General features: G+C 41.6%; 1 protein-coding gene across 5 annotated transcripts in view; it reads right to left on the reverse strand.

Moving 5' to 3' along the window:
- Positions 1-19,927, reverse strand: part of CPEB3 (cytoplasmic polyadenylation element binding protein 3) — a 157,959-nt gene that overhangs the window by 20,678 nt on the left and 117,354 nt on the right. For all 5 annotated transcript variants that reach the window (XM_040254520.1, XM_040254519.1, XM_040254522.1 and 2 more), the window contains one exon: positions 11,412-11,593. In XM_040254520.1, coding sequence (XP_040110454.1) covers positions 11,412-11,593 — 182 coding nt within the window. The remainder of the gene's footprint in view (positions 1-11,411; positions 11,594-19,927) is intronic.

Below are 19,927 nucleotides of genomic sequence, written 5' to 3' on the forward strand. Positions count from 1 at the left end.
CATTTTGACTTTTAAATTCTGAGGCGGCAACATGATCAAGTGGTACTAAACAACAGCTGGGGGTGGATCCCTAAGATTTTTATAAAGAAATAGTTCACATAAATCAAATCGCATGTTTTTGTTAGATTAAGGGAGACTCAAATGATTCTATACTTACAAATTTCTCAGGACCATGGAGAATAGACAAAGGGCAGAAAAATGGCCATGTAAAAAGACTGCCCATTTTCTAATGGTCTCATTTTTCACACTGCAAAATCTTTCATATGTAAGTGACCTAGACTTGAGTTACAAAGAAAACTGGATTTAGCAGAGCTTTCAAATCTTAAGTGCTCATTTGGCATCACTTCTAAAAATACCATTAAAACAGAGAGAATGGGTACAGGTGCCCTCTTTTGCCCTGTTGTACTTAAATACTTTAAACTGTCCCAGTTTTTCACAGAAACACTGTTCAAAAGAACATAAGTAAAATTTAATCCTAACACTACTCAATTTCAGGCTCAAAATCTTTGTATTATCAGAGAAAAGATGCTGATAGAAATACCTCTTTCTAGACTAAAAAGAGGAAAAACCTTCAATCCTTTAAATAGAAAATGCATCCAGGTATTTACATCTTTAAATGAAACTTGAGTGTCTACATGCATGTCTTGACTAACATCTAACCAGTCTGTCTGTAGATTGGCACTTATGTTAAATTTTTTTTTTTTTTAGTGTCAACTTCAACTATTTCATTATCCTTATATTAAAGATTTTTAGTGGAACTGAGCAGGAACTTTAAAGGAAAAAAAAGAATTAACCGTTAGCCTTGGACATATGCTTAGAAGATAAAAGCACTGTTCAAACAGGCCAGGTTCAGCAACAATATAAATCAACATCTGTATAGCCTTGTAACTTTCCGGAGCACATCTTCACTTTCACTATTTATCTGTGTAATAAACCTGAAGATTTTAGGCTAGATGTTCTTACTATCCTGGGACCGTAAAAGCATTAAAATAAAGCCTCTAAAATGTTAAGTAACTTGCCCAAGGTCACACTGTGACTGGGAGAAGAGACAGGAGTATAAACAGATCTCCCAATTTCCAAGCCAGGACACTTTTTCACTATAGCATGGTTCTGTGGGTGGTGAGGACAGGAGTAGGTGTGAGGTGTACCTTTCCACTAAGATACATAAATACCCCCATTAGCTTTAGGGAGCCTCTGTTACCCATAAGAGTGTATGCCAAAGCAAAGGAATGCTGAGAACCCTGTGCTGGGTATCATACTACCTAGATATTGTTGCCATAGGGACAAATAACCAATTGGCCGATAGCTGGTAAACATTTAGCCATAAAGTATGCATGAATATAAGCCTTAGAAGACTTTTTCCAAGCTATTATTAACATCTCCTTTGAAGTGAAAACTGAGGCATGAATTGCATGTGTCTCATTTATAATAATGATCAATAACAAAGGTCATTATGACAGCCAAAGTACCACAGTTTCACTAAATGTTACAGTCCAGTGGAACTGCATTGGCTCACACTGCCTTGAAAAAAGGTTTACATGAAGACAACACAAAAAAAACAAAAGCAAGACAACCGCAACACAAAATTTCAAACTCCTTTTGTTAATGTTCAAAGTAACTTATAGACATACAGGCAAACCCTGAGAGCAGACTCCAGATGTGTCCTGCTCTGTGCAGTGTTACGTTCAGCTGAAAAGTTACATGAACTATGGAAACACATATAAAACCAAAGCACCTATAATATACTTCAGGAGTTCCTACCCCGGTTTGTGTGAAAAGAAAGAAGTGGGGTTAAAGAAACATTAGACCCTGGATGAACAGCAAGGTCTGGGAGGCGAGTTCCATGAGCAGAGGCAGTTCTCATGTCAATTAATGACAGGTGTCTTGAGAGTCTGTCTCCAAGCCTCCCCTAGATTCTCCTCTGCTGTAAATAAACCAGGTTAGATGAGGTCATGCCCAAGTTAAAGTCCAGCTTTAATGGACTAAGAGTGTTAAAGAATACTTTTTGATATGCCAAACAGCAAAACCTAAACATCTTTATTAATTCAAGTGAACGCACTTAACCAAGTGAAAAAGGAAAGCTGTGCAGAGTGCCCTCTGGTGGACAGCTGGACATACCAAAGGAAGCTCTCAGGTCGTCAGCATTCATTCATTCAATGACTCATTCATTCATTCAAATATAATTAATTAATGTGGGTCCACTGTGTGTCACTTACTGAGTATCCAGGAGTTAATACAAGAGACACAATCATCGCCCTCACTGATTGTACAGTCTGGAAGCACAGATGGACATTAAACAAAGCACTGCTTCCTTTTTGTTGCTGTTCAGTTGTTAAGTCGTGTCTGACTCTTTGCAACCCCACAGACTATAGGAAGCCAGGCTCCTCTGTCCTCTGCTATCTCCCAGAGTTTACTCAAATTCATGTTCACTGAGTCGGTGATGCTATCTTATCATCGTATCCTCTGCCATCCCCTTCTTCTTTTGCTTTCAATCTTTCCCAGCATCAGGGTTTTTTTTTTTCCCAATGAGTTGGCTCTTCACATCAGATGGCTGAAGTATTAGAACTTCAGCTTCAGCATCAGTCCTTCCAATGAATATTTAGATTTGATTTCCTTTAGGACTGCTTCATTATAGAGGTACTGAGTGCCACAAAGGAATAACAGATGGGATTATGACAATGATCTCTGGGAAAGCTATAAACGCCACTGAAGAACGGACTCCTAAAATTGTCACAAATAATCTGAGACCTGAAGGAAAAGTGGGTTTTAGGCAGGGAGAGGTAACTAACCATGATCACCCTGTAAAACACAAGAAAAAGACCGAGATGAGGAAATGCGAGCTGAAGCAGAGGCAGTATGTAGTATACAGAGGGTCATGGAGACAGTGTTAATTGACTTTGACCTCGAACCTAAGGGCAGTAGAACATAATCAAAAGGTTTAAAGGAGGGAAAGATGTGATTTAAAGATGATTTTTTAAAGACTGCTTTAGATTTTTTTTTTTCATTTTTTATTTATTTTTGGCTGTGCTAGGTCTTCGTGGCCACGTGGGCTTTTCTCTAGTTGCGCTGAGCAGGGCTGCTCTCTAGAAGTGCATGGGCTTCTCCCTGCAGTGGCTTCTTTTGTCACAGAGCGTGGGCTCCAGGGTGTGCAGGCTCAGTAACTGCAGTTCCCGGGCTCTAGAGCACAGGCTCAGTAGTTGTGGAACATGGGCCTAGTTGCTCTGCAACAGGTGGGATCTTCCCAGACCAGGGATCAAACCTGTATCTCCTGCATTGGCGGGCAGAGTCTTTACCACTGAGCCACCAGGGAAGCCCAGAGTGCTTTAGTTTTTATTGTAAAGAATGAATTGGAGATGGGCTAAAGATGAACTGGGGAGACCAACGAGGAAGCAACTGTAGATGTCCAGGTGAGAGATGACAGTGACTCATTCCAGTATCCTTGACAGCCTTCCATGGCTACTCCCAGTCCCTGCTCCCTCACATATCATCCTAATTTATTCCACACACTTACTGTCACCCATGTGCAAAGTACTCCCATTCAGACCTCTGAGCACAGTGGCAGAGTCAAGATCACGGCAGCAGTCTTGATCTGTAAGACAGTGGTCGCCAACCCTTTTGGCATCGGGGACCCATTTTGTAGAAGTTAATCATTCCATGCACTGAGGTGAGGGGGATAGTTTTCAGATGACTCAAGTACATTACATTTATTGTACACTTCTAATTTAATGCCACTGCTGATATGACAGGAGGCACTGGTCCATGGCCTGGATGGTGGAGAACCCTGCTATAAGGAACCACCATTTAGAGCTTCTTCCACCTCTGGAGTCTTCTCACTGCTGTGCCAATGTGGCATAAAGCCTGCTGATGTGTAGATTTATCAGCCCACTCCAACAGGTGACATACTCTTGGGGGACCTTAATTAATACATAGCAGGGGGCAGAAACTTGCCAACAGCCCAGGCTACCTTGTTCCTGCGACTTTGAAGAGCACAGGTTAATAAGTAGGATACCCTGCCTCTAATGATCCCTTCGAACTGTGGTGCTGGACTTGTATCATATATGAATTATACTTCAAAAAGGTATAAAGTTGTTACCAAAAGAAAAATTTTTTAAATCACCTCTTGCCGAAGAGGTGAAGAGATACCCCACATCCAAGGTAAGAGAAACGCAAGTTAGACAGTAAGTGCTGAGAGAGTGCATCAGAGGGCAGACAGACGGAAACCACAATCACAGACAACTAGACAATCTGATCACATGGACCACAGTCTTGTCTAACTCAGTGAAACTAAGCCATGCTGTGTGGGGCCACTCAAGATGGGCGGGTCATGGTGGAGAGGTCTGATAGAATGTGGTCCACTGGAGAAGGGAATGGCACATCACTTCAGTATTCTTGCCTTGAGAACCCCATGAACAGTATGAAAAGGCAAAAAGATAGGATTCTGAAAGAGGAACTCCCCAGGTCGGTAGGTGCCCAATATGCTACTGGAGATCAGTGGAGAAATAACTCCAGAAAGAATGAAGAGACGGAGCCAAAGCAAAAACAAGACCCAGTTGTGGATGTGACTGGTGATAGTAGCAAGGTCCGATGCTGTAAAGAGCAATATTGCATAGGAACCTGGAATGTGAGGTCCGTGAAAAAAGGTAACTTGGAAGTGGTCAAACAAGAGAGGGCAAGAGTGAACACTGACATTCTAGGAATCAACGAACAAGACGGTCTGCAATTGGTGAATTTAACTCAGGTGACCATTATATCTACTACTGTGGGCAGGAATCCCTTAAAAGAAATGGAGTAGCCATCATGGTCAACAAAAGAGTCCAAAAGGCAGTACTTGGATGTAATCTCAAAAATGACAGAATGATCTCTGTTCATTTCCAAGGCAAACCATTCAATATCACAGTAATCCAAGTCTATGCCCCGACCAGTAATGCTGAAGAAGCTGAAGTTGAACGATTCTATGAAGACCTACAAGACCTTCTAAAACTAACATCCCCAAAAGATATCCTTTTCATTATAGGGGACTGGAATGCAAAAGTAGGAAGTCAAGAAACACCTGGAGTAACAGGCAAATTTTGGCCTTGGAGGATGGAATGAAGCAGGGCAAAGGCTAACAGAGTTCTGCCAAGAGAAGGCACTGGTCATAGCAAACACCCCCTTCCAACAACACAAGAGAAGACTCTACACATGGACATCACCAGATGGTCAACACCGAAATCAGACTGATTATATTCTTTGCAGCCAAAGATGGAGAAGCTCTCTATAGTCAGCAAAAACAAGACCAGGAGCTGACTGTGGCTCAGATCATGAAATCCTTATTGCCAAATTCAGACTTAAATTGAAGAAAGTGGGGAAAACCACTAGACCATTCAGGTATGACCTAAATCAAATCCCTTATGACTATACAGTGGAAGTGAGAAATAGATTTAAGGGACTAGATCTGATAAACAGAGTGCCTGATGAACTATGGACGGAAGTTCATGACACTGTACAGGAGACAGGAATCAAGACCATCCCCAAGAAAAGAAATGCAAAAAAAGCAAAACAGCTGTCTGAGGAGGCCTTACAAATAGCTGTGAAAAGAAGAGAAGCCAAAAGCAAAGGAGAAAAGGAAAGATAAACCCATGTGAATGCAGAGTTCCAAAGAATAACAAAGAGATGAGAAAGCCTTCCTCAGCAATCAATGCAAAGAAATAGAAGAAAGCAATAGAATGGGAAAGACTAGAGATTTCTTCAAGAAAACTGGAGATACTAAGGGAACATTTCATGCAAAGATGGGCTCAATAAAGGACAGAAATGGTAGGGACCTAACAGAAGCAGAAGATATTAAGAAGAGGTGGCAAGAATACACAGAAGAACTATACAAAAAAGATCTTCATAACCCAGAAAATCACGATGGTGTGATCACTCACAGTCACCTAGAGCCAGACATCCTAGAATGTAAAGTCAAGTGGGCCTTAGGAAGCATCACTATAAACAAAGCTAGTGGAGGTGATGGCATTCCAGTTGAGCTATTTCAAATCCTAAAAGATGATGCTATGAAAGTGCTGCGCTCAGTATGTCAGCAAATTTGGAAAACTCAGCGGTAGCCACAGGACTGGAAAAGGTCAGTTTTCATTCCAATTCCAAAGAAAGGCAATGCCAAAGAATGCTCAAAATACTGTACAATTGCACTCATCTCACAGGCTAGTAAAGTAATGTTCAAAATTCTCCAAGCCAGGCTTCAGCAATATGTGAACCGTGAGCTTCCAGCTGTTCAAGCTAGTTTTAGAAAAGGCAGAAGAACCAGAGATCAAATTGCCAACATCCGCTGGACCATCGAAAAAGCAAGAGAGTTTCAGAAAAATATCTATTTCTGCTTTATTGACTATGCCAAAGCCTTTGTGTGGACCACAATAAACTGGAAAATTCTGAAGGAGATGGGAATACCAGACCACCTGACCTGCCTCTTGAGAAACCTGCATGCAGGTTAGGAAGAAACAGTTAGAACTGGACATGGAACAACAGACTCGTTCCAAATAGGAAAAGGAGTACGTCAAGGCTGTATATTGTCACCCTGCTTATTTAACTTGTATGCTGAGTACATCATGTGAGAAATCCTGGGCTGGAGGAAGCACAAGCTAGAATCAAGATTGCCAGGAGAAATATAAATAACCTCAGATATGCAGATGACACCATCCTTATGGCAGAAAGTGAAGAAGAACTAAAGAGCCTCTTGATGAAAGTGAAAGAGGAGAGTGAAAAAGTTGGCTTAAAGCTCAACATTCAGAAAACTAAGATCATGGCATCCAGTCCCATCACCTCATGGCAAATAGATGGGGAAACAGTGGAAACTGTGGCTGACTTTATTTTGGGGGGCTCTAAAATCACTGCAGATGGTGACTGCAGCCATGAAATTAAAAGACACTTACTCCTTGGAAGGAAAGTTATGACCAACCTAGACAGCATATTAAAAAGCAGAGACATTACTTTGTCAGCAAAGGTCCATCTAGTCAAGGCGATGGTTTATCCAGTGGTCATGTATGGATGTGAGAGTTGGACTATAAAAAAAAGCTGAGTGCTGAATAATTGGTGCTTTTGAACTGTGGTGTTGGAGAAGACTCTTGAGAGTCCCTTAGACTGTGAGGAGATCCAACCAGTCCATCCTAAAGGAGATCAGTCCTGGGTGTCCATTGGAAGGACTGATGTTGAAGCTGAAACTCCAATACTTTGGCCACCTGATGCGAAGAGCTGACTCGTTTGAAAAGATCCTGATTTTGGGAAAGATTGAGGGCAGGAGGAGAAGGGGACGACAAAGGATGAGATGGTTGGACGGCATCACCAACTCAGTGGACATGGGTTTGGGTTGACTCCAGCAGTTGGTGATGGACAGGGAGGCCTGGCGTGCTGCGGTTCATGGGGTCACAAAGAGTCAGACACGATTGAGCAACTGAACTGAACTTGCCTAGAAATGGTGACATAGATGAGTAAGATGACAGTAGAGATGAGAGTGTCAGAAGTTACAGGAGTGACTGTTTCTATAACTGTTGCATATTGGCATATTTTATATTCACAGGCAAGGAAAAAGGGCCTAACCTAACGAAATACTAATGTTGCTTATTTATAAAATAGGAACTCTTGGAAAGCTCAAATCAACCTTTAGAAGACACATAAATATAAAAGTGAAATCAACCTATAAAAGCACTACAGCAAAGGGTGCAGTTAACAGAGACTCAGAGTACCATGCTGCTGCCACTGCTAAGTCACTTCAGTCGTGTCCAACTCTGTGTGACCCCATAGACGGCAGCCCACCAGGCTCCCCCGTCCCTGGGATTCTCCAGGCAAGAACACTGCAGTGGGTTGCCATTTCCTTCTCCAATGAATGAAAGTGAAAAGTGAAAGTGAAGTCGCTCAGTCATGTCCGACTCTTTGCGACCCCATGGACTGCAGCCCACCAGGCTCCTCCGTCCATGGGATTTTCCAGGCAAGAGTACTGGAGTGGTTTGCCATTGCCTTCTTAGAGTACCCTAGGCAACAAAATAAGGTATTGCTGAAAATCAAAGTGTTAGTTACTCAGTTGTGTCCAACTCTTTGCAACTCCATGTACTGTCTAGTCCACCAGGCTTTCTGTCCATGGAGTTCTCCAGGCAAGAATTCTAGAGCGGGTTGCTATTTCTTTCTCCAGGGGATCTTCCTGACCAAGAGATCAAACCTGAGTCTCCTGCAGGCAGATTCTTTACTGTCTGAGCCACCAGGGAAGCCCAAAGGTATTGCTGGCTATGTTCAAAGCAAGAAGAAAACAAAAGCAAAGAGTAATGTTTGGGGGAAGAGAGTGCAATATTCACAGAAAACCAGTGAAAAGGAGCCCCACTCAAGACAGAAGCTGGCCTCCATCTCTCATAGTAAAGAATATGGTCTGCATCTTGGTCAGCGCAAATAAAGAGCATGTGGATGGAGCTGGGAGATAGGGAGAGAAGGCAATCCATCACTCGCAGTAATTTTCAGTTTTCCCACTCAAATGATTCTCATTCCAGGGCACTGAAGGAACCAACAGATCCCTTTTGACACCATGTGGCATCACAACAGTCCCACTATACACCTGTCCAATGAGTCACACTGTATGTACTGCTTTCTTCTTCAGTATCTCTTCTGGGCTTCTCAACAATCTAGTGGGGTACACAAAGCTATTACTACTATTGTCCTTATTCTGAAACTCAGACTTTAAGTGACCTGCTCAAAATCACACAGCCCACTGGGAACAGAACATCTAGACCCAGCCATCTAACTCTGCCCAGGGCTCTTTTCACTAACCAATGTAACTTTTCACTGCATCTCCAGCAGAGCAACAATAAAATTCAAGCCATTTAATATTAACAACATCAGTGTAAGTACACTTCCAGCAAGATAAATACTGTTAAATCAGCAAGTGCCAGGTAAACATCTTAACTGCCATATGACTCTGGATGTTCAATCGTCAAATCCCATTTAATCTTCAGACTTCCCCCAGGAGTTACAGATGAGGACCCAAGGCTCTGGGCATTAAGTAATTTGTTTGGGGTCACCAGAGGTCTAGTGATTGGTGCAGCAGAGGTTTAAATGTACTGGGATCTGTCTGGCTCCAAACTCCATACTCCTTCTATTACAACTGGCTGCTACCCTAAATGTTTATCAAGGACCATCCTAAGGTATGGAGGGTATTGGTAACCCAAATGCAAAGAGCAGAAACAGTCAATGGCGTTTCTGAGAAGTTTGATGAGCCAAACACTTTTCTATAGCATGGCCTGTGATTATACTAACAAAAGAAACGTCACTTCTTTCTTCCTTACCTAGGTCTAAGTCTTGTGGGAATCAATGCTGAGGGTATGAGTATAGCAGAGGTGAGAGGAGAGGTAGGCAATAAAACAAATAGTGCCTGAATTTTCTGTGATTCTTAAAGGAGTTCAAAGAATATCATAAACCCTGGAGTAAATGCACTTCCTTCTAACTAAGGAGTAAGACAGGAGGTTGTTAGGGTGGGGGCAAAGGAAAAGTGGAATCTTCTTTTATCATCTTTAGGACCTACCTCCTGAGCAGTCTCAGGCCTTCTGGCTTCAGAAGGGAACAAAAAGAAAGCTACTTGGATACAGATGAGAACACAAGCGCTTTTCAGGTTAAGTTTATTGCCTGGGATTCACCACTGACAGGGGCCAAAAGCAGTCTAAATGTAATGGAATCTGGGGTTTCAGATTCACAAACATATAGGCACAAGCAAGTCCACCAGCAGCAGAAGTTAACAGAACCCTCCACAGAGCACCATTTGTCAATCCAACAAAGGTTTACCAAGCACCTACCGTATCTACACCTAGAGAAGTTAATGGTAAACCACTCCAGTATTCTTGCCTGGGGAATCCCGTGGACAGAGGAGCCTGGTGGGATACAGTCCACGGGTCGCAAAAAGTCAGACACGACTGAGTGACTAGACAAGAACTGTATCTACACATCAAACAGTGGGGAAGCAGAGAATGAGACGGACACCATGCCCAGCTTTGCGGAGCTCACAGTCTGTAGGCAATTACTGCTACCAAAGGGGTGCTGTGGGCGCTTCAAAACTAGGAATGGAGCTGAATCTTTATCACCCCTGACTTTCCACTGACTTAGAGTGTCTCACAGTTTTGTAAAACAATCATTCATTTTAATTAAAAAACAAACCACCACTACTTACTTTTAAGGATCCCAGAGACGTAGCAAATAGACTGTTTATTTTAAGCACTGGCTTTTGTAATTTGATCTATGTCTTAAAGAAAATGTTATCTTACTGACTTTAAAAAAAATCCATCACCCATTGAAACTTTCACCTCCAAACTTAGGTCTGCTACACAAAACCAGTTAGTCAACCACAGAAAGGAGTTGACACCTATTAAGGAAACACATTTACTACTTTATTTATTCCTGTCCAGTGTTTGCCCCCAAAACAGCCTTGACTGGAAGCATTAACAGCCATTGAACGATTGCACATGGAAGTGTCTAAGGCTTCGTGTTTTCCCCCTCGCTCCATTACTCTATCAATCAGGTCTCAGATTAGCTCCTAACTCCTTCTAGTCCCCCAAGCCTCCAAATAGTGGCAGAACTGGGGTTTACGGATTTAAACCTGCATCTGTCCCCAAACCCAACTGAGCACACCAATGCTCTCCAGCTCTACTATCTCCTGTTTGGATGACAGCAAATCTGAGTGCCTCCACTGGCCAGGCAGGCAATGTCAATGAGCAAGGAGACAGATAACAGTTATGTCTATTTGCTATGAGCAGGAGAAAGAGAGTTGGAGAGGGGACTAGAGGGGACAGCAAGCAGCTACTGCTATCAATAGCTCCAGCAATTGCTATCACATATGATCTTGCAAGTTTAAGAGAAATGGGAACTTCAATATTTTATGTATACTCCTGAATGTTAACATTAAACGTTAGTTCAAGTTCTTTGTTTTAAGGGGACCACGTGGGTCAAACAGGCTCTCAATCTTTGTCACTGTGTTCTTGGCATCATCTTTTTTTCAAAAATGTTTATTAATTTATTTGGCTGCGCCAGGACTTCCTTGCAGCACGTGGGATCTTCAGCTGTGGCATGTGGGATCTAGTTCCCTGACCAGGGGTAGAACCTAGGTCCCCTGCACTGGGAGTGCTGAGTCTTAGCCACTGGACCACCAGGGGAGTCCTGGCGTCATCCTTTAAACAGCACTGGCTTGCTTCACTAAATTGTGCAGCATTACTTTCATAAGTGTAACATCGCCCCAGGGATGGGGGAAACAGAAAGTTCATTAACACCTTAAACACCAAGGGTATTCTCTTTTCCAGGCAGCCTAGATGGACTCATGGACTAATGCCGCATAAGGTGATTTTCTCCCCTGGGGCCCATGGAATAACTTTCATTTCTCTCCCATAGCAATGATACCCCAAGCAGTTGCTTACCCGTTTGTCAATGTCATTGTGTTGGAGCTGCACAAAGCGGGCGCTGATGGCTGCGATGTAACTCTGCTGATTGGAGAAGGCCACGCGGCCGGCGCCTTTGGGGTACTTCAGCTCGGGGTCTGTGTCAATGCCAGCATAGCAGACACCACCATATAAACGGTCCATGATCATTGCCAGTTCAACTGCAAGAAAATAAACACCATTTGGTATAAATGTTTAGCAGGGTCTCTTGTCCAGGAGAAGGAAGGACTATATGGAAGAATCATGCAGTGTAACTAAGAAATGGAAAACCCATGTTAAGTATCATGAAGAGTGTCCACACCAGTCTTAGAACTCAAGAAGGGGAGCTCCTCATAGGATATTTGAAAACAAAATGAAAAAAGAAAGAAACAAAGAATTTACACACACACACAAATTTACACAATGAGAACTTCAGCAACAGTATAAAAGAAATGATCTATCAGCAACCCTCCTTTCTAATTTCTAACTGCTTAGTCCACTAGAGTGGACCCTGGGCAGGCAAAGCATTTCAGGTGCCCTAACAAGTTAATAAGAAACAGTCTACTTACTGACCCCTAGGGCTGAAAGTAATTACTAAAGTCATAGTAGTAAATTAAGATTAAGCTATAGAAAGAATTAATTCTAGAGGCAATATGTTTACAGCCTAGAAATAACTCTCCACAATTTTTTAAAAAATAAAAGGTTTTTAAGAGTTTATTTCAATTGAGGAACCTCCATACTAACTTCTCACACTAAATTCTAAATAACAATACTAAATATGATAATAAACGTTTATTGAGTGCTTATAATTACCAGGAAACACTAAGGTGCTACAAAGGCAGTAAAAGCACATCCATCCTGTACCCTGCTATAAATCCAGAGGTCTGGTCTGCACTCTTCACTAGAGCTCTTTGGTATATCTGCAAAACACCTGGACAGAAGGCATTTGGAAACTGGACATTCCAAAGGTCTGATATTCTACAACTGTCCTCATCAAAAGGTACCATGGAGAGACATACAGCAGTTACTTACCTGCATCCAAACTGCCTGAAGTTAATTGTTTACTTGATACTGGATGGCACCTCCTCCAGGTATGACACTCCTTTCAGGCCACTCACATGGTTTTAAGTCCAAAAGACTTAGCCCTACTCCTAGGGAATGACCCAAGAATCCACTTCCTCAAATACCTACACATGGTATTTGGAAAGGAGCGGACAGGGAAGACAGATGAAGACCTGGGCCACAGCCATTGTGCAAAGGCCCCCAGACAGCTGAGCTACACAGGAATCAGTATCTGGGGAGAAGGAGAGCTGCACAGGCTGGAGCGGCAGGAGAGCTCTGCAGCAGGTTCAAGGGCTGAAGGGCTTAACGATGCAAGAACTCCACCAGATTTCTATGAACAGAAGGAAAGCCATGTACTGCTGGTTCCTATAATGGGCAGCTGCTGAGGCAATAACAAAGTTATATCACTATGAAAGAAAGGCTGTCTTTCTATGTGATTTCTTCAAACCGGACTGCTTAATACTCGTAGTTGATTTCTAAGCTTCTGTTTCTCATAGGAAGAATGACTTAACAACCAGCGAGTAATTTTCAGAAGATGAGTAAATAAGCTAGCAGTAATTAAGCCAGACAATAAGTGCTTTTAAAGACAGAAGAGCAGAAAGCTACCCCAATGGTCCCATTATGATCAGAGTTACTGAGTCATATCGGTCAAAGAAACATTGCTGGTTAGAGCCCAAGTGGACCCTGACTTCGGTCTTGGGGCAGGATCCAGAAATCACATTCATTCAAACAGTGCAGTAAGAATCATGTCCCTGTTGTTTAGTTGTTAAGTCGTGTCTGACTCTTTGGTGAGCCCACAGACTGCAGCCCACCAGCCTCCTCTTTGCATGGGATTTCCCAGGCAGGAATAAAGAATACTGTAGTAGGTTGCCATTTCTTTTCCAGGGGATCTTCCCAACCCAGGGGTTGAACCCGAGTCTCCTGCTTGGTAGGCAGATACTATACCACTGAGCCATCTGGGAAGCCCAAGAATCACGTATGTACCCTGAATATCAGAATTTAGTGGGTCCTTGCTTTGTCTCAACAACTTATGATAGCTTAAGGACTTCCTCACATAGCTAATGTTATTCCAGTCACAGAGAAGAAGAAATTGAAAGCTGAATTTATTCACCTTGGTTGTTAATGAATTTCCTTTATTAGTCAAGTTGGCTTAGTAAAATAGGTAACCTTGGGGCCTGGAAATTAAACACTAATTTCCCAAAGACCTGGCTTCTTCTGGAATAGAATAAGACAGTGAACACTCCCCGAGCCTGGCGAATGGCCAGGAGACGAATTTTGGCAAAGGATTGAATGCGCTTGTCTTCTACCCTTAGGAAGGACTCAAGAAAGCGTCTAATTTAGAAAGAGAGCTTGAAGCTCCAGCTGAAGACAAGAGCCACTGTAACTAGAGGTTCTTCTGTGGCATCTTGGTCTCCAAAGGAACTTCAGGGATCCGCAGATGCCAGAGACAGCACCTTCCACAAGCACTTTGTGAATCTGGCTATTGGAAAATCATCTTCTCGGCCCAAAGATTCAGTCATGGCTGGTGCTACTGGCAGTTAAGCAGTTCTGATAGGAAAAAGAAACCCTCATTCACTTACGCTTTTAGGAAAATTATATAAATTAATAATTTCCACTTAGAAGCTTATGTGCAGTCATTTTCTTGGCCACCCAAAAGTTTGCAGGCATTTGAGCCAATGAAGTCTTACTCAAGTGAAGGACAATTTATTGAGAAGCTAGAAGAAAGAATCGAAGGTGACTACAGAAAGTTTTTTGTAGGGAAGAATCTGAAGACTACTGATTTCTCTACCTTAACCTGTATTTTTTCTACAAAAACCTCAACAGTCTGATGATCCTTGAAGAAAAGTAAATAATAACTCAACAACTGCTGTTTGTATTTGGTCCTTACTCGGTCAGCAAGTCCTCATTAAAAGTGTACTTTCTGCTGCCTAAACTCATGCTGCACTCAAACGACAGAGGGATGTCACTTAAGTACTAAACAGCATTTCTGATTATTGAGAAAAGTAACCAGTTGGTAAAAAACAACATTAAAAAAAAGAGTAATTTAATTAATCTACTATATAGGTAACTAACAAACACAGAGCAAGCTTTCCTCAAGTCCTACAAAATTCTAATCTGAAAATACTTTTTATATGGAAGATACAAATCCACCTACAGATGTCATAATACACAACTACTCGTAGAGGCTAGGTTTTAAAGGATTCTTTACAGTGAGCATTATCAGTTAAGGTAGGAAAGTTCCATATAAATTCCCTTCCTCTGAATGAGGAGGAAGCTGAGCCAGCAAGAGGGCTACCATTTTGACTACTTGGGAGGAAGAGAGGAAAACAGAAGAAAAGCAGTAAGGATCTGGTAAAAGTCAACTAAAACCTTCATGGATCTATCTATACATTATGAACTCCATCCTGCTCTTGAAATGTGAGTCTTTGATCAAGGATATGTCTTATCTGGAAAATGTTGTCAAACCACCTACTAAATGTATAACAGTGAATCCTCATGTGAAACCATCCTCTGTAGATGACAAGGACAGCATTATCTCCCAGGAGCACATTCTTAACATTTAACCTGAGGAAGATGAGGGTACCAGAGGTGGAAATTCAGACAGATACAGGTGACAGCAGGCATAGACAGAGTCTGTGAGGAAGTCAGATGTCTCCAAACCACTTCTCTTTTTTCTTTCCCATGCAGACAGTGTTAACAGGGTCTGTCTGGCCACCACAGGGGTGGGAAATTACGAGTTCTGGTAGCCATATCCAAGGACATTCTGTACTTTGGTTAAGATGTTCTATGCTCTTATGATAACTCTAGTCAGCTCATAAACAACTGTTCCTTGAGAACAGTACACTACTATAAATCTAACCTACACATTGGCTCTTGTGATGAGCTTCCCTGTGTCCCAGACTAGAGAGGGAAATAAAAATACTGCAGTTGTATGTAGCGTATAGTATGTCCGTGAATTCCTGTGGGTTGTGGTGGCCATGCCCTGGAGGTGAATCTGAACCCCAACTTGTTTTACTCCCAATTCATCATAAAGATCTGAAAGGGATCAGCTCAACAGAAAGAAAATCATGATGACTCTCCCATCCTGCTCCACCCCAGGTTTAATTAGATTTCAAAGTTAGCCTAAGGCAATGTAGAAGTCCAAGATACTATAAGAGCCAAATGGGACAGAGCAGAAATGAGCGTTCCTGAGGGAAATACTAACAGGTTCATCTTTTCAGATTTTAAATCATGAATCCAGAAGCTCCATTTCTTCTCTTTGGAAACAACAAAGCAGACAGGCAAGAGGCATAAGGCACCTCAGGGTGACCGAGAGGCCTGCACTTCTGAAAGAAAGGAACTGCTGAGTTGGATCACAAAAGCGGTTCACGTATCTTCAGTAGAGGAAATGCTTATAAGCTTCCACTCTGCATGAGATGTTGGGAAGTTATGAATATTTTCAAATAAATGGTATGAACAGCCAACTAAGTCTGAGCGATAAGAGTATTTAAGTTGATTAAATCGAGCTGGTACCAGGCTGACTGTTATTACTGTTACAGAGACAGAATCTCAGATCTCAGCTTCTGATAAAACAGCTTCCTTCTGTGTAAAGAGTCCCAGACTTGAAGTCTGGAGATCTGAAATTGAGCCTTAGCTTTTTTAATTGTTGTGGTCTTGACTAATCACCCCCTTTGAACTCTGCTTCCTTCTCTCTATGACGAAAAGTCTACCACTTACAATCTCACAAAGTTTTCATGAGGATTAAACATATATGAGAACTCTGGGTATACTGTTGGGCACAGAGCAGCGCTCAAATGTTTCGTTTTGCCCAGGAGTTTTTTTTCTTTAACATTTGCTTAACTCATAAATCTTTGCTTAACATTAACTTGGCCTGGTTTCTGCTCCATAAGCACCAGTTCATCCCAGTCTTACTTTAGCTTTAAGTTAATGTTATTCAAACTGCCACTGATATGGCAACCTTTGACATCAGCTGTGGGTGAAGGTGTGCTTTCCTAGAGGAGGGAGCTCACAAATACCAATCAACACTAGAAAATCCTTAATCTTAAGGGCAGTGCAGTGAATGAAGTCAGTATGCCAATTCTGGAGTTTATCTGAGACAAGTCATTCTGAACTTGGGACTGGGTGAAAGAAAAAGCTTCTAGTGCTGACCAATTTGACATAAGATGATTTGTGTCTGCCACCACTTCACTGAACAAAAAGGATACGGTTATAATACTCCTCTTTCCTAAATCACAAATCATTCCTAATATGATTCCTAATATGCGTGGCCTACCAGAATGTTTGCACAGAATGTGTGGAATAAATGCTCTTAGAAAAATTCATCATGTTCTCTAGATGTATGCCATACATTAGTGAATATTTACCTCAAAAAACTGTTTTCCTCTAGAATTTCCATAGAAAAGTCATCCTCACAACAGTTGGGGTGGAGGGAGGGAGGGCAGAATGGAGGAGAAGAAAACAGCAGGATCCATAGGAGAATATTAGTGAGAAAAAGACAGGAGAGACTCATCAGAACAACAGTTACGAAGGTGAGAGATCCAAAGATGACAGGCAACTGGCAGGCTCCAGGAACTCAAGACTGATCTTTTCTGCAGGACCTGGTCAGATAAACTGTCAGGAGGAAGTCATAAAGTGGAGGAACAGCTCACAGATACCTCTAACTAGAAAGGAAGACAGAGTTTTTCAAGCCTGATCAAAGTTGGAAATGCATGGCTCCCAAAGCTGGATTACTGAGGCAGCCCCCAAATGAGATGTCTAGGCCCAGAAGCTCGAGTCAGAAGATACTTATGGTTACAAACCAGGGGAGAGTACAGGGACCAGATCCTTCCTTTTCCACTCTTTCCTGGTGGTCTCTCCTCAAAACTCCCAAACCTGGCGATTACTTGCTATCAGAGCAAAGACATGCCGTCAGGAAAGGTTCTCATGCCATAGGGATATGCAACAGGGAGATTTCTGCACTGAGATTTAGGAAGACATGTTGCTTACAACATCTGAATGAAGACTGGCAATATGCTCTTGCATGTCCAGGTGGTAGCAGGAGGAGAGAGAGACAAGAGAGATGGACCACCTCTTTCCTCGTACTGGCTCTCTGAAGAATATGTACACTTTAGCCACACGGTGGCATGGCGAGTCTACCCACAGCCTTTCCTAGTGTGGGGGTGGAGAGAGATGGGAAATGGAAGGAAAGCGAGATCTGGAATCAGCAGATGTCAGGCAGACCATCCTTGGCCTGCCACTGACACTGACAGGAGTGATGGAAGGGAGAGACAGAGAGAGTAGAAATTACTCCCTAGAAAAGGCAACAATCCGGCAATCTAACTTTGGGTAAACTCATCGAGATTTTCCACCGATATTTTCCCATTTTCAGGCTAATTTTTCTAAGCCCCTGATTTTTTTTCCAAACTGAATTTTTAAAAGTCACGCTTGTCAAAAGATCAGAAGGAACAACCTAAACTCAGTCAAGACAATCCACTTAAAACAGGTTGCCTTGTATCTTCATAAGTGTTTGTGCATTTCTATTTAGTGGGATAGGACTATATTATCATTTATTAGTGACAATGGTCCCTGTCTTACAATGGGAAAATATCAAAGACAAAAAACCTTATGAGATCCAAAAGGATAATTCTTGAGTGATAACGTTTTATTCACTGTAATGTGCTAAAGGACCATTTCTGGCCCAGGATAAGGTGAAAATCAATCTGGACACACAAAATCTCACTTGTTGAGTACCAGCACTAATACCTAGTTTAGGATCATCTTCTACATAGTGCCTAAAATAGTTCTAAGATTTTCCGGAATTCAAACCACAATACTCCTGGGGGAAAAAAATGCCCTGAAATATTTAAAAACCAAAAGTTGAGAACATTATGTTAAGGAAAATAATTTAGTATTCAATTAATTGGGTTAGTACTCTATTAGTACATTTCTGAAATCTTTGACTTTATAGGTGATGACCTGTTCAGCAAGAGTGGGATGTCCATTCAGTGTGGCATGACGTGCACTTTCTCGGTGCCAGTGACACCCTGCGTGCTCAATACATGTTTACTGTTCAAGTGAACTGCACTGTAGTCAATTTAAGATTGTCTAGCAAAGTCAAACTGAATTCTTTTAAAAACAGTCTTCTATTCCAAAACACACACCGGTCCACAAAGCTCAGTGTGTTCCAAAGAAATTCAATTCTACGCACAGGGATAAAAGCTAAAGATGTTAACTCTTTTTATCCAGACTACTTGGCCTCCAATCTGGAAGTCTTGGATAGAGTAAAATTCCAGGATGCTAATGTAGATTGTTTAGCCTTCTAGAAACTAGCTACATTTATAGGAGGTGCTGGCATGGGGGAACCGTCATTAGACTAAGTGACTGCAGATTAATATCCAACAATGGCAAACACAAAATTTTAAACCAAAACAAATTCGTTTACTTAAAAAAAAAAACGAACTTTGAAATTTACAAAACATGCATTATCTAGGCAGGGAACACAAACTCTAATTTCTGACTAGATAACTAAATTTAATTCCTGTTTAACCCTAGAATATCTATCATCTTACAGACAGAGAATGTTAAAGAAAGAATACAGTTCAGCATCTTGGGTTTTCTGTCTTGCGCTGTCAGTGTGATCCCAGAACAGTGAAAAACAGATGATCACAGAGAGAGGTCCATATCTATCCTTTCAAATAATTCAAACAGAAAGAATAAAGGATGAATAATGTTTAAAAAGGCAATTTAGTTATCAACTATTGTGTCTGTGACTTAAAACAGACATGAGATTAAAGTCAGTTTTGTTACTTTTACAACTGCACGAACTTTTCTTTCAGAAAACTTTTTTTCAGATTCCCATCTAAGAAAAAAGGGAAAGGGCTAAGATATTAAAACTACTTTGTGTTTGTCTTTAGTTGCAAAAAAGAACAGCGAGAGTACTAGCAAGGAATGCCTTTTTTTTTTTTTTTAGAATATATTTGCAGTTTAAAGACTATAAAAGGGGATTTTTCTCTCTCTCCACTCCTAAACATATCACCAGTTAGAAAAAGCCAGGAATATTACACAGCACCCCTACTCACACTTTTTTTTTTTTTTTTTTTAAATTGCAAATAGAAATGCCTTATGACCCAGCAATCCCACTGTTGGGCATACACACAGAGGAAACCAGAATTGAAAGAAACACATGTACCCCAATGTTCATCGCAGCACTGTTTATAATAGCCAGGACATGGAAACAACCTAGATGTCCATCAGTAGATGAATGGATAAGAAAGCTGTGGTACATATACACAATGGAGTATTACTCAGCCATTAAAAAGAATACATTTGAATCAGTTCTGATGAGATGGATGAAACTGGAGCCAATTATACAGAGTGAAGTGAGCCAGAAAGAAAAACACCAATACAGTATACTAACACATATATATGGAATTTAGGAAGATGGCAATGATGACCCTGTATGCAGGACAGCAAAA

Source organism: Oryx dammah, unplaced genomic scaffold (genome assembly GCF_014754425.2).
Source record: "Oryx dammah isolate SB20612 unplaced genomic scaffold, SCBI_Odam_1.1 HiC_scaffold_14, whole genome shotgun sequence".
Classification (NCBI taxonomy): domain Eukaryota; kingdom Metazoa; phylum Chordata; class Mammalia; order Artiodactyla; family Bovidae; genus Oryx; species Oryx dammah.